The 13,045-nt window shown below is 37.3% G+C and overlaps 1 protein-coding gene across 4 annotated transcripts in view; it reads right to left on the bottom strand.

The window, feature by feature from the left end:
• The window catches only part of LOC106142324 (uncharacterized), a 69,597-nt gene that overhangs the window by 30,589 nt on the left and 25,963 nt on the right, over positions 1-13,045 (bottom strand). For 3 of the 4 annotated variants that reach the window (XM_013344044.2, XM_013344046.2, XM_060947534.1), the window contains exons 2-5: positions 8,426-8,480; positions 7,111-7,222; positions 6,636-6,761; positions 40-6,518 (exon numbers count right to left, since the gene is read on the bottom strand). In XM_013344044.2, the coding sequence (XP_013199498.2) occupies positions 40-6,518; positions 6,636-6,761; positions 7,111-7,222; positions 8,426-8,479 (6,771 nt within the window). In that variant the 5' untranslated portion in view covers position 8,480. The remainder of the gene's footprint in view (positions 1-39; positions 6,519-6,635; positions 6,762-7,110; positions 7,223-8,425; positions 8,481-13,045) is intronic. The other variant, XM_013344045.2, reaches the window with a different exon arrangement.

Here is a 13,045-nt window from a genome sequence, read left to right as displayed (position 1 = left end):
CATTAGAATAAGAAGCATGCTAAGTTTTTTCGTACTGACCATTTGTTCCAGGAGGTCGAGATCGAAGATGTCTTCCACACAGGGATGTTCAACGCTGCGACGGCGCTCACTGCTGACTGTAGAACGCTCCACGCTGGTTCGCCGAAGTTCCACTCCAAACTTGCCACTGCCACGTCGGCTACTAACTTCTGTTTCTTCTACAACCTTCGTTTCTTCCTTACTCTGACTAGTTTTTGTAGGACGCTGGTAATTAGGCACTTTCTCATGTGGCTTCTCAATTTTATCATTAGAATCTTTACTTGGTTTTGGCGATTCGCCTCTTTGACCTAACGGATATCTAGACAAAACAGTTTTAGTTGCAGTGCTTGTTTCCACCTGGCGCATAGGAGACACCGTTCTTGAGGTCCCTGTTGGTTGAGGCGTCAATCGGTTGGGACTCCTTGGTCTTTCTTCGTTTTTGCTCACTTGAAGACGACTTGGTGTACCGCTGGAGGGTCGGTTTGTGGGGTGAGATCTATGGGGAACTACGTCCAATTCACTATCATTATCAGTTACATTAGGTGAAGCATCTTCGGACGATGGGTGAAGAACAACAGTAGAGTCTGTTTTAGGAGATTTTTTCATAACGCCAATATCAGTAAGCTTCGTCGTTTTGGATGATGTGAGATCTTTCGTATTTTGTGTTGTAGATGCTATATTTTCAAACAAAGCTTTTGCTTTTTTTACTGCTTCACTGCTCCGTAATGTAGTTATTTTAACAGTTGGTGTTCTATCTGTCTGTTTTAAGTTTGGACTTATTGTGTCTTTGAGTTTGGCATGCGATGAAGCAGTTTCTTTTGAAAATGAAGCCTTACGCTCATCGCGGTCGGACGATTTTCTTCCTTTTATAGTTCTGTCAATTTTATCAATATCTTGTGTTGGTACCCTTGTAAACTCTGATTCGTCATCACCAAGATCAACAATCTTTTTCATAATTTTGTCGTGCTCTTCTCTTATTCTTCTTTCTTTTTCCTCATCATCTATAGTGTCACCTAAAAATTTCTCAGCTGTTTTCACGAATTTATTAACCTTATCAGAAACACTTAGCAGGCAGTCGTCGCTTCTGAGTGATTCGTCAACATTAGTTAAGTCGGGGCGTTCTACTTTCTGAATAGGTTTAACTTTTGGAGTTTTTACATTCTCTGCAGTTTCTACAAATAAATGTGCTTTATCATTGACACTTAATTTAGTATAATCATCTTGGTATGTAGTTTCTGTATCATATTCATCTTTAATTCTACGAGAGCTTTTAGTATCTACAATTTCTTCTGGAGCTTTGGCAAACTTGTTTACTTTTTCAGAAACTGATAATAAACATTCATCTGATTTCAAATTTTCACTAACGGTGTCAGTATGACCTTTCTCTGTATTTTTTAACAGCGTAGTTGATGATTTCGGTTTATTAACGGTATCAACTTTGTTAGTGAATTTAGAGACTTTATCATTAACACTTAAAAGGCATTCATCAGAACCAGTAACTCGGTTGATGTTAGTTTGTTTTACAAAAAGTTCATCATCCTCACAGATTTCAACAATGTCATCTACAATGGATTCAGCTTCGTGAATAGTGTGGTGAATTCGTTTTTGAAATTCATCATCAGGTTCATTAACTTCATCCGGGTATCGCGGCGTTCCAACATCTTCCATAAAACCGACAGGTGTTGGACAAATACGGTCTGGTGAATTCTCCCTCGACGATTTTGCCTGTTGCATATCAATGATGATATCATCTTCATCTGTAGATGTATTCAGTGCAGTTGCCGATTTTGGTTTACTAGGAAGTCTAGTATGCGGTTCCTTTACTAGGGGTTTTTGATATTTAGTTGAAGACGTTGCGGATGATTGTTTCTTAGATGTAGAAAGGTCATTTACTTTTATTTCAGGTTTTGAGCGCATTCGTTGTGGAGACACCTTTTTATGTTTTATCGCACTATCGCTGGGAGTACGACTAAATTGATTACACTCAGCCTCTTTTTTCGCTGGCTCTTTAACACCTTTAGCAGTAAATTGGCGTTTAACCTCTGACTCTGAAGATTTTGTAGTAGTAGATTGAATTGTTTTATTACTTGTATATTTATTTGTATTAATTTTAGTTAAACTGTTCTGTTTTACAATCTTCTTCGTATCTGAAGTAATCATATTTTTTTCTGCTTTAGTCGGAGAAGTAGCAGGTGTTTGCTTCCGTGTTAAATGAGAAGGAACCGTTTCCCTGGGTTTAATACCACTTGTTTTTTGCAATTGTGGAGACTGAGGTCTTTCCGAGCTTACAAGTTTTTTTGGCGATGTACTTCTTGGTTTTGTTGGCGATGACATTGGATCGGATTTAGGTGAAGAAACCGTTGGAGATTTTTTAACTGGCGATACATTGCGTGAGGATGATTTACTCGAGGGAGATTCTTTGACTTTATCTTTTATTTCTGTTTGTTTTTTAATTGTGGTTTCATCTTTAGTGATTTCGTGAGTTTCTTGTAATACTTTTGATATCTTCATTATATCTTCGGAAGTGTTACTATTGATGGTGATATCAAGATCTTGTAAACTGGTGGTACTTTTTGACGGACTTCTCTCACGACTTGGTGATTTTTCATTACGATTAGGAGATAACTTTCTCAGAGAATTCTGTACCCTGTTCAGAATTTCTTGTTCTCTTTCAGACATAAGAAAATCTGTCGATTCTTCCGTATCTGTAGTGGTTGTCTTATTTGGAGATGGAGTACGCGAGTCTTTTATTTTCTTTTTTTCAGTTGGATTAGTATGTGGAGCTTGAAGGTTACGCACAGGACTCGTGCGTTGAGGCGATGTTAGACGTGGCTGTGAGTTTTGCTTATTACTATTTGGTTTATCATATTCAGGTTTCCGATCGGGACTCTGTCTGAATGTTTTTTTAGTGTCGACATCTTTACTTACAATTTTTTTAGATGAATCGATCTGACTTTTTACAGAAATATCGTCAATATTATAAGTAGATGTGGAATCAATCTTTCTTACTTGTGTGGTACTTGTAATTATATCTTGTAACTTAGTAGGTGACTGCTCTCTTGACGGAGTTTTTGATTTTTTTGGTATAACATTTGTTCGATCACTGATTTCACTGTTTTCGGTTTCACGGGATAAGAATTCTCTGACATGTTTATTATTATTGCGAGTGGAAGGCAATTCTTCTCTTGGACTGTGACACGGTGATATGCTCGGGGAGCTTGTGGTTGGCTCCTTCTCTTTCTTTAGTATATCCATAGTAACTGTTTTAGTTGTTGTCGTTTCATCATTTATCATACCTAATATCTTTCGACATCTTTCGTCGTAAGTCTCCCGTCTCTCAAGAGGTGGTTTTATTTTGGTCGGTATGTCAGATTTCTCAGGGTTATCTTTTTTTACAACTTTATGCCCAGGAAAGTCTTGTGTTTCTACTGTAGGTGATATTTGAAAGCTGGAAGGTGGTTTTTCTACAGGAGAAACTTGGTTTATATGGTGCGTAGGCTTTTTCAATGAACTCTTTCTTGGAAGACTGCTTGCAGGTGATTTTTCTTGTGGAGAAGATAGACATGGTATTTTGGACGGTGATGGTGATCGTTTTATAGTGAGACTTTCTGGTCTTTGATTCATAGTAATTTTGTCATCAGACCTCTTGGTTTCATATACATAGTCTTGTTCATCTAGATCAGTTACAATTTCAGATGTTTCAGTTCTAGGCGAGCTGAAATAAATAAACCCACTGACAGATGTAGTTGGAGAGCTTTGTCCGGTAGATGTAGCGGTTTCAACAGCTTTGGGTTTTCTAGTCGGACTTGTAGATGGGGTGACGAGTTGTCGGGGTCGATCTTTGAGTGATTTATTTATTTCCTCTGTAGTCCTTTCAGATGATATAAAATCAGATGTGTGTGTGTACTTGTTGTCTGTAACACGTTTTATAGGTGAAACACTGTCTCGTGTATATTTTTTTGTAGGAGAAGTCTCCCGTACATTGGGAGATTTTCTAGGAGACGTAGACTTTTCTCGTTGTGTTGTTATATTGTAATGAATGTCATCGGTTTCTATAACTAAATCATCAGCTGTTGCAGAGTGACGCTGTTTTTTATCATATGTCCCATATGTGGTTGTTGATGGCTGTCCTAGTGGCACATTTGTGTTCTTTACATTGGGAGAATCTTTTGAGTTAATGTGTTTACTGATATTCTCAGAATATTTGCTTTTATCAGTATGGACAGTCATAGTTGTTTTTGTATCTAAGCTATCTTGAGTAAACGTAACCGATCCTTTTATAGGAGAGGGTGATCGAGAACCTTTTCTTAGTGTTGAACGTGGAGTGGTGGACGCAGACTCAGGTTGGCAGTGATCGGGAGAGTCGCGACTGATGTTTCTGGTAGGAGAAGGAGCATGTTCGTCCAATTCGGGATATTTAGATGGTTTGCTGGTACTAATCCTTTCATCATCATTCCGAGTGTACATTTTAGTTTCTTCATCAATGAACTTATAGTGATCCTCTTTTACTCTTGTTATTTTATTCATTCCTCGATCTGGACTAGGCGATTTGGCTGGACTTTGTTTGCTAACTGATGTTGGTCTCATATAGCCTGGTAATTTATCCGGACTGCTGGTGTTCCTCTTAGGTGTATTATCAGTAATAGGTTTATCCTGATGTGATCTCGAAGGGGAAGGTGAACGCTTAACATATATTTCCTTTTCAGGGCTATGACTTGGAGTTCTGACCTTTTCATTACGATCAATAGGTCTCTTCGGTGAAGTCTCTCGGAGTTTATCCAGATTGTATGTTGTTTGTTGACTAGATTTTGCATATGATTCTGTAACATTGTGTACAGTTGGCTTTTCAGGGCTAACGCTTGACCTCGTTGGACTCTTCTTTTCAGGACTAGTACTAAGCCTTGTTTTCGTTGTGTCCTTGGGTTTCGGTGTGGCATGATGCAGTGTATTTTCAGTTGGTATCTGATAATGTGGTGTCTTTCTTTCTGGACTAGTATTGTAAGGACGAGAATCATAAGGACGCTTTTCAGGACTCACACTTCTTTGTTGATTTTCAGCGCTATATCTTGTAGGAGATCGGCCAGATGGAGGCGGACGGCCTTCCGGACTAAAATTTCTGTTTGTTTTAACATTGGAGACCAAATGCGTTGAGTGAGTACTAGAATACGTACTACGCGTTGGTGAGTATCTATCAACTTTGCTGGGACTACTGCCACGACTAGATGGCTTTCGATAAGTCTTGTCAGGGCTAACACTACTTCTCAGCGATGTAGTGCTCGATTGATAGGTTGTTCCACCAGGAGATGAAGCCCTTGTTGATGGTCGGGTAGAAGAAGGAGTATCGGAGCGGAGAGTACTAGCCCAAGCTTGGTGCGTAGGACTCCAATCGTTACTAATTTTTTTCTTCTGGGTAAAGTCACTCTGGTATGTTGTCTGATATTGATCACTCGATGTTTTTCTTTCCTTAGTTTCATCAATATGTTTTTCAGTAGTAGTATGATGGATTCTTTCAGAGTAATCAGTGAGATTTTCTGTTTTCCGATGTTCCGTTTCTTTAATCTCATTTTGATTACTATTAATAGCAGTAGTTGTCTCTTTTCGAACCGATTCTGTTTCCTGTGACGCATTATACTGCTGCTCTGTACTCTTCTGAGAAATATCTCGATGCTGGTGATCTTCTTTATCTTCTGTCATATATTCTGTTTGGTTTCTTTTAAAATCAACATTATCCACATTTCTTTGTGTATCAACAATGTCTATGTTGCGATTCGCATTGCTGTCGGAAATTATTTTTGATGAAGATTCTCTTACATCAGAACTTCTTTGAGATGTAGAATAAGACGATCTGGTTTCGTTCCTTGTCTGATGTGATTGTTGCTCAGAATATTTCTGCACCACAGGCGTTCCTCGAAATTCTCGCCGAGTGCTGGTCACGCGTGTGCCATCCGGCAAGCACCGGGTCTCAACTACTACTCTCGTGTTATCATCGGGATAGTCTATCTTTCTTGAGACTAGTTCCCCAGTCTCATTATCACTCCTTCTCAAATTACGCTCGAATTCTGCAGTACGGTTAACTTGTTGTCTCTTAAACTCTTGGTTAGTATTAGTATCATAAGTCGATTCTTGGCGGTCATAGTCATCGTTTGTTAAATATGGCACTGTTTCGTGTTTGGTTGACGACACTTGTTGAAACTTCGACGAGGACGTTGAAGAGCTGGTGGTCGATGAGATTTGGGTGCCGTCGTCAGTCTGTCGGACAACTTGTTCGCGAGCGGCCGTGTTGGAAGCGCTCTCGTTTCTCTTCAGACTAGTGTTATCATCTTGATACTCTGTGACGGCTTGGCGGTGCTGATCGACGGCCGCGAATTGTCCTTTTCCGCCTTCAACGTCGTATCGTCCTTCAATATTTGCATGGATAGACTTGACATGCGTGTGTCCGTCATCCGTCGTCTTGTTTTCGGATTCCACGTTCCACCCAGCGTTGGAGAGTTCTTTCAGATCTGAAACAGATTAATCACGTATTAAATGAGATCATAACTGTGCTGCAGGTTACCTGTTAAGGTTAATAAGCGTTAGTCAGTTAGAGTTAGGTTTAGACCGATGGGTTGGGTAGGCACCTTGGCCGCGGTACGTGAACTCCTTGGGCGGGGAGCCAGCGTCGCGAACCTCCTTGCTCTTCATGGACTGGAAGGTCTGGTCCGCGAAGGACTGGACGTGACCCTGCTTCGACGAGAACTCACAACCTGTTGAAGGCGGGTACAACTATTCTTGTGGTTTCAAAAATATATAAATGGTTTACAACATTTGATGTCAAGACTATTGGTATAGTTATTAAATAATGTTTATCTAGAGTCTGTAACTTAAAGCTAGATTCTGCTGACATTAGCTACTTAAGAGTCCTCAGCAGGTAATCACCACGACTTGCGTGCCTGGCATTTGTATCATTGAATAAAGATATACCACATTATAATACGATTATCATCGATATGATCATTATTCAAGTCTTTGTTTCGTCGTTTTAAATATTGTAAGTAGTATCTGAAGGTACAATTTAGAGGCAGTGACGTCGCTTGTTGATATTTGTATATTTACCTTTGGCCTCTGTGGGCTCAGGTGAATACAGGTTGCGCAGGCGCTCCTCCCGAAGTCTGTACATGTGTGCGCGTATCTCTTTCTTGCGGGAGAAATCTTCCGTCTGCTGCCACTGAAAAATATATAAATAGCATTTAAAATATTAAATTACAAACATAAATAAAATCACGCCATTTTCCCAGTAAATAGGCAGGGATTCATGAGTCTGCTCAATTTTAATCCTTTGCACGTGGGATTTATTTTCAAGACTGTTGGCTCTGTTTACCCCGCAAGGGATATAGACGTGATATATGTATCTATGCACGTGGGGCACAGAGGTTTACCAAATTGAAGCAAAACATTTTTCTGCAATTTTGCTTATCATTTTCAGTTAGGCATTCCTTCAAGTTCATTAAAAAGACAATGTAATGTAAAGTGAACTCTTATTTATTTACTGATTCCATTTACAGAAATACAAACATTTACTGAATACCTTAAAGTATTATCTTTACCTTAATAGGTACTTACATTAATCGTTCGATTCATCTAAGCCTTAATTTAATTAGAGACGGCTACGTTTCGATAAATGCCTCAAGAGTCTTATTACTAGCCCAATTACTTGAAGGAAGAACCTGAGGTTTATAAGCCTTAGGTACCCTTGATTGACTTTAACCCTCTGCGTGGGAAGGGATCCAGTTGGTAAATACATTGATATTTCCGTTGCTAATAGATCAGTTTTACATTTATTCATGTTTTTTAATGTTGACAATAGCCATTCGTCCACGATTTAAATTTAAGAAATCTTTATTTGTAAACTGACGTCCGGTGAAAATCCTGCATTGTAGTTTGTTCCGCCGCTTCTTCTACACATGCGCTTTGGTAACGGTAGTAGTTATAATTAGATTTAAGTGATGTGACGTCAATAAGTGATATGTTGTTTCTAATTTAGAAAGTAAATCTATTCTTTCTAGGGCAGAAATTAAATGTAAATTTAACATACATACATATGGTCACGTCTATATCCCTTGCGGGGTAGACAGAGCCAACAGTCTTGAAAAGACTGAATGGCCACGTTCAGCTATTTAGCTTAACGATAGAATTGAGTTTCAACTAGTGACAGGTTACTAGCCCATCGCCTAAAAAAGAATCCCAAGTTTCTAAGCCTATCCCTTAGTCAACTTTAACGACATCCATGGGAAAGAGATGGAGTGGTCCTGTTCTTTTTTTGTATTGGTGCCGGGAACCACACGGCAAATGTGTAAATTTTCTATTTTCAAAAGAACTTATGATAGAGTGTCACAAGTTCTCGGTCCCAATAAAAGAATACTTAGCTTACCATGCGACGCAGGACGTCCTCGTCACGAATCAACGACACGTCTCCTTCAGACATACTGTGAACAAAAATATATAATTTTAGTATATCTTATATGTATCTATTCTATTCTATTCTAAGTATAATTTAATATTGTGAAGTTGACGTTGTTGAAGAAAATGCTGCAGTGCAGTTTGTTACCGCTTCTTCTGCACTGACGCCTTGGAAGCGGCAGTAAACTTAGTTTTTAAGTAATTTATTTGACGTCAACCAATGTTGTTAAACCATACGACAATTATTAAGCGATATATAGTATCCTATAAAAATGAATAAAATTTTGAATTTGAATTTGAATATATTTGACGGCCTCTGTGGCGCAGCGGTAGTGCGCTTGTCTGTGACACCGGAGGTCCCGGGTTCGAATCCCGGCCAGGGCATGATGAGAAACGAACTTTCTCTGATGTTTATCTATATAAGTATCATACTTATAATAAGATAAGAGAAGTATGATACTTATATAGTGAAGAAGAAGAAGAAGTGAGAAGTATGATACTTATATAGATAAACATCAGAGACACAGTATAAAACAAAGTCGCCCATTTTGTCTGTAGTCCCTTCGTATGCATAAAACTTTAAAACTACGCAACGGATTTTGATGCGGTTTTCACTAATAGAAAGAGTATTTTCTCCGACAGGTTTTTATATATAATTGAAATACATTGAAACTATATTAGCTGAGTTATAGCGATTTATGTCCAAGAAGTCAGAAAAAAAATCTAATTGAAGATTGCATTTGTGCGTGCGCCGCTTATACCGTTGGATACAAGTAAGAACAATGTATAGCAAAAACATTGGTCTTTATTAGTTCTACAAAAAAGTCCGCGATGACATATATCCAGCTTTTTTATTTAAGTCACAAAAACTACTTTTCTGTATTAAAAAAACATTTAATTCGTTGGGTGATGTTTAACTGGTGATATAACCAATAATACATATATCCTTATCAAAATAAGTAAGTTCATCATCACGAGCATTTAATTTAGATTATTTTTGCAGTTTACAGTGTGTTATTTAGACATATAGTTTAGGAGATATCACGATATTAGTATTGCGGCACGGTACGGGCCGGCCGCGGCGGCGGGGGCAGCGTCCCTATAAATAGTTAGATGTATATAACAAAAGTAGGTAAGTACATAAAAAAAAAACAAAAAATATAAAAAACGGTACATAAAAAATAAATAATATTAAAAAGTAGGTACTACGACTTTGATCTATACATATAAGACAAAAAAAAATCTGTACATTACTTAAATATTTTTTCCAAAAACTGATAGGGGGGGCGATCAAAGAAGAGTCACAGAAACCAAAAAACATTTTAATATTTTAAACGCGGTTAAGGGAAAGAGAAGTTATTGTGAATTGAAAATTAGTATCCAATATGTGTTGGTGCGTTGACTGTATTTGTCGAAGTAGCGGGATACACGCAAACGAAGTTGCGCGGGTCAGCTAGTTTATTATAAAATATAGTACCGTTGAGTTAGTATCTCGTAACAAAAGTCTCGAACTTACTTCGAGGCTAACTCAATCTGTGTTATTTGTCCCGTATATATTTACTATGTTACGTACAGTAGTCTAAAGAGAAACATGACCGTTCATAGAAAGCTAATATCTGTGCCTGCGACTGTACTTGTGGCGGTTAGTGTATAATACTATAAACAACTACGTCAACCTATTCTGCATCAAGAATTTACATACATACATCTTACGAGGTACACAAAGTCAACAGTTTCACAAAGACGGCAACATTGAGCTATATGGCTTAATGATGGTATTGAAATTCAAAAACACACCATGACTTCCATGGGGTAAGAATGTATTGGTCCTATCTTTAAGAGCCAATAACCACACGGCACTTCCTCAAGAAAAAAGGTTTAAATTCGCAATTATTAGGCTATAGACTAGTCAGACTCGTTTTGGGAGGAAGGTTGGAGGAGAGCTGAGTCAGCTTTAATTTTATAGTTTTTTTATAGTTATATAACGTCTTTATGACTTTATATAAAGATAATAGCTACGAAGCCTAAAGTTTAGCTAAATGGTGTAGTTTTAGGAAGATAGTGATAGCCTATCGCTTAAAATAAGTATCACAAGTTCGTAATCTTTTTCCTTGATTGACTTTTGCAACTTAAAAAAGAAAATAGCTGATACACACTGCTTTTTCTTCGTTTTTAGACCAGCTTGGAAATTTGGAATAATAAATTGAAGCTTCTGTTTTGGCTGTATGCCTATTTAATTATTTAATTAGTAAGATAAAGTAACAAAACTAATTAAACGCAATTGATTTGATACGATATCAGCGTCGGCGTGTCGCGACACCATTTACGTATTAATTAGTCGGCAAACGAAGGCAAAGACAATTAAATAATAAAGCCTTAATTCGGTGACTCATGCGCCGGTTTCCGAAACGAGGTCAGATATATTGGTAGCAGCTGTAATATGTAGGTATTTAGACTTTTTCAAGAATATAGGAATAATATTTACGTTGAAAAATAAATGGAGATATTAGTACGTTTACGATACCTAGTTAAAAATTTTACATAAGTTTAAATAATTGAATTAATTGTTTATTAATAGTTTTAGGTATTACAAGAGATGTTTGCCTAACATTATAAATGTACCTACCTGTAAGCTACGACGATGAATATTTAGCAAGTAAAATTATCTGCTTAATTTTGGACTAACTATTAGAACATATTTTGCAAGGCAAGTACAATTTACAGCAGGACATTTTGTGGAGAACTTGATGTCTGCCCTGAATTATTTTTTGGTAAAACAGTCAGTAAGCCTCGGGATAGAGCTAGCTATAATAGTTATACACATCTATAAGAAAATTATTTGAGCGGACTGTCATTGTAAATCAGTGTATTTTTGGTTTATTGTGCCACTTGGTTTTTCGTTTGTTTTTTACTGTAAAGTCTTTACTGCACATAATTAAAATATAAAAATTATAAAACAGTATTTTTGTGTAATTTTTACATACGCCACGTTAAAATCACGCCTCTTTCCCGTTGGGGTAGGCAGAGAATACATCTTTCGACTTGCTACGATCTTTGCATACTTCCTTCGCTTCATCTACATTCATAACTCTCTTCATGCAAGCTCGGCGGTTTCGGGTACTCTTGACCTGACCCTTTACCAGAACGAGTCATCGATTAAAAATCGCTCACCGCTTGCATGAACCAAACCCTTATTCCTTTTGTTTTGCTGTCACTGAAAATCCGTTTTGTTTTGACTGTGAAATTTTTATTTTATTTTATACGTGTTATGATTGAACTTCTATTATATGTTCGACATGTAGTCACTGCGTCTGTCCACAAGGACAATTAAATCTGGTGTGAGCTGATCAGATTGCGCGATGTATGTTCATGACCTTGGTTTGGTGCACATGCAGATGATAGCCAATCAAAAGCAATGTCAGTAAAATCAGTGATTATTAACGTACAAAAATAGCCCGCGATATTATTGACACGAGGATTCGAATTGATTTTATGAAGTAGGTCAACTATAGTGTTGGCTGATTATCCTACTAATATTATAGATGCGAAAGTTTGTGAGTATGTCCGTAAGGATGTTTGATACTCTTTCACGCAAAAGCTACTGAACCGATTACGATGAAATTTGGTATGTAGGTAACTGAAGACCCAGAATAACATATAGGTTACTTTTCATCCCGGAGTTCCCGCGGTATTGATAGAGTTTCCATGCGGACGAAGTCACGGGCGGCCTCTAGTATTACATATAGCTGAAATTCTATGGAGCTGATCTTGGTTTGATTTTGAGAAATTAACGGCGGGAATTTATGACCGTAAAAGTAAAACTGCACTTGCTTGAATATAACACTGAATTTTAATAACTGATTTACGTAGTTTGACAAAACAATTGAAGATTAATAAAAGAAAAAAAATAATAATTAGGGTATGAGCTGCAATGAATTAATATTTCTTAATAATACGATTTTTTAAACAATATCTGACTTAACATAGGCTATTTGACTGTATTAAAAATATACATTTCTTTTATGTCATCAGTCTTAATATTATTTTTTTGGAGCGATTTGTAATAACGCGAGATAAAAATATTGCATTATTTAAACAAAATCCGTCTCAGAAAATTAGGTTTTTATATGCAGCTGTCACGTGACTAAAAACGAACGTGATTGGCTATTTCTATTATGACGTCAATTATCCATAAACAGACTGTGGATCGTACCGCTCCTTAGTGTTCGCTATTATTTTTCAAGATTTTATTAGTGTTTGATCGCTCAGAATTACTCAGATAACATAGGTATTTAATAATGGAAACCAAAGCGAAAGCTGACAGTCGAAACCTACCAAAAGTGGACGCAATAATGGTTGGAAGAAGAAATCTGGATTGTCTTCTTCAAAGACAATCCAGATTTCTATGCTGCCGAACTGAGGAATGTGAAAACATTAATGTAAGTATATCTTGGTAACCACTGATCTTAGATCATGATCGGAAACCACTTCTTGCGAATATTCAAATCCATCGGCATAGAAAAAAACAGTTTCGTAGGAGATTTTATTGTTGTATTAGTGCATTGAGGCACTGCACAACATTTATAGGAAC

This window comes from Amyelois transitella, chromosome 13, assembly GCF_032362555.1.
Source record: "Amyelois transitella isolate CPQ chromosome 13, ilAmyTran1.1, whole genome shotgun sequence".
Lineage (NCBI taxonomy): Eukaryota > Metazoa > Arthropoda > Insecta > Lepidoptera > Pyralidae > Amyelois > Amyelois transitella.
This window is presented reverse-complemented; position numbering and strand designations above follow the sequence as displayed.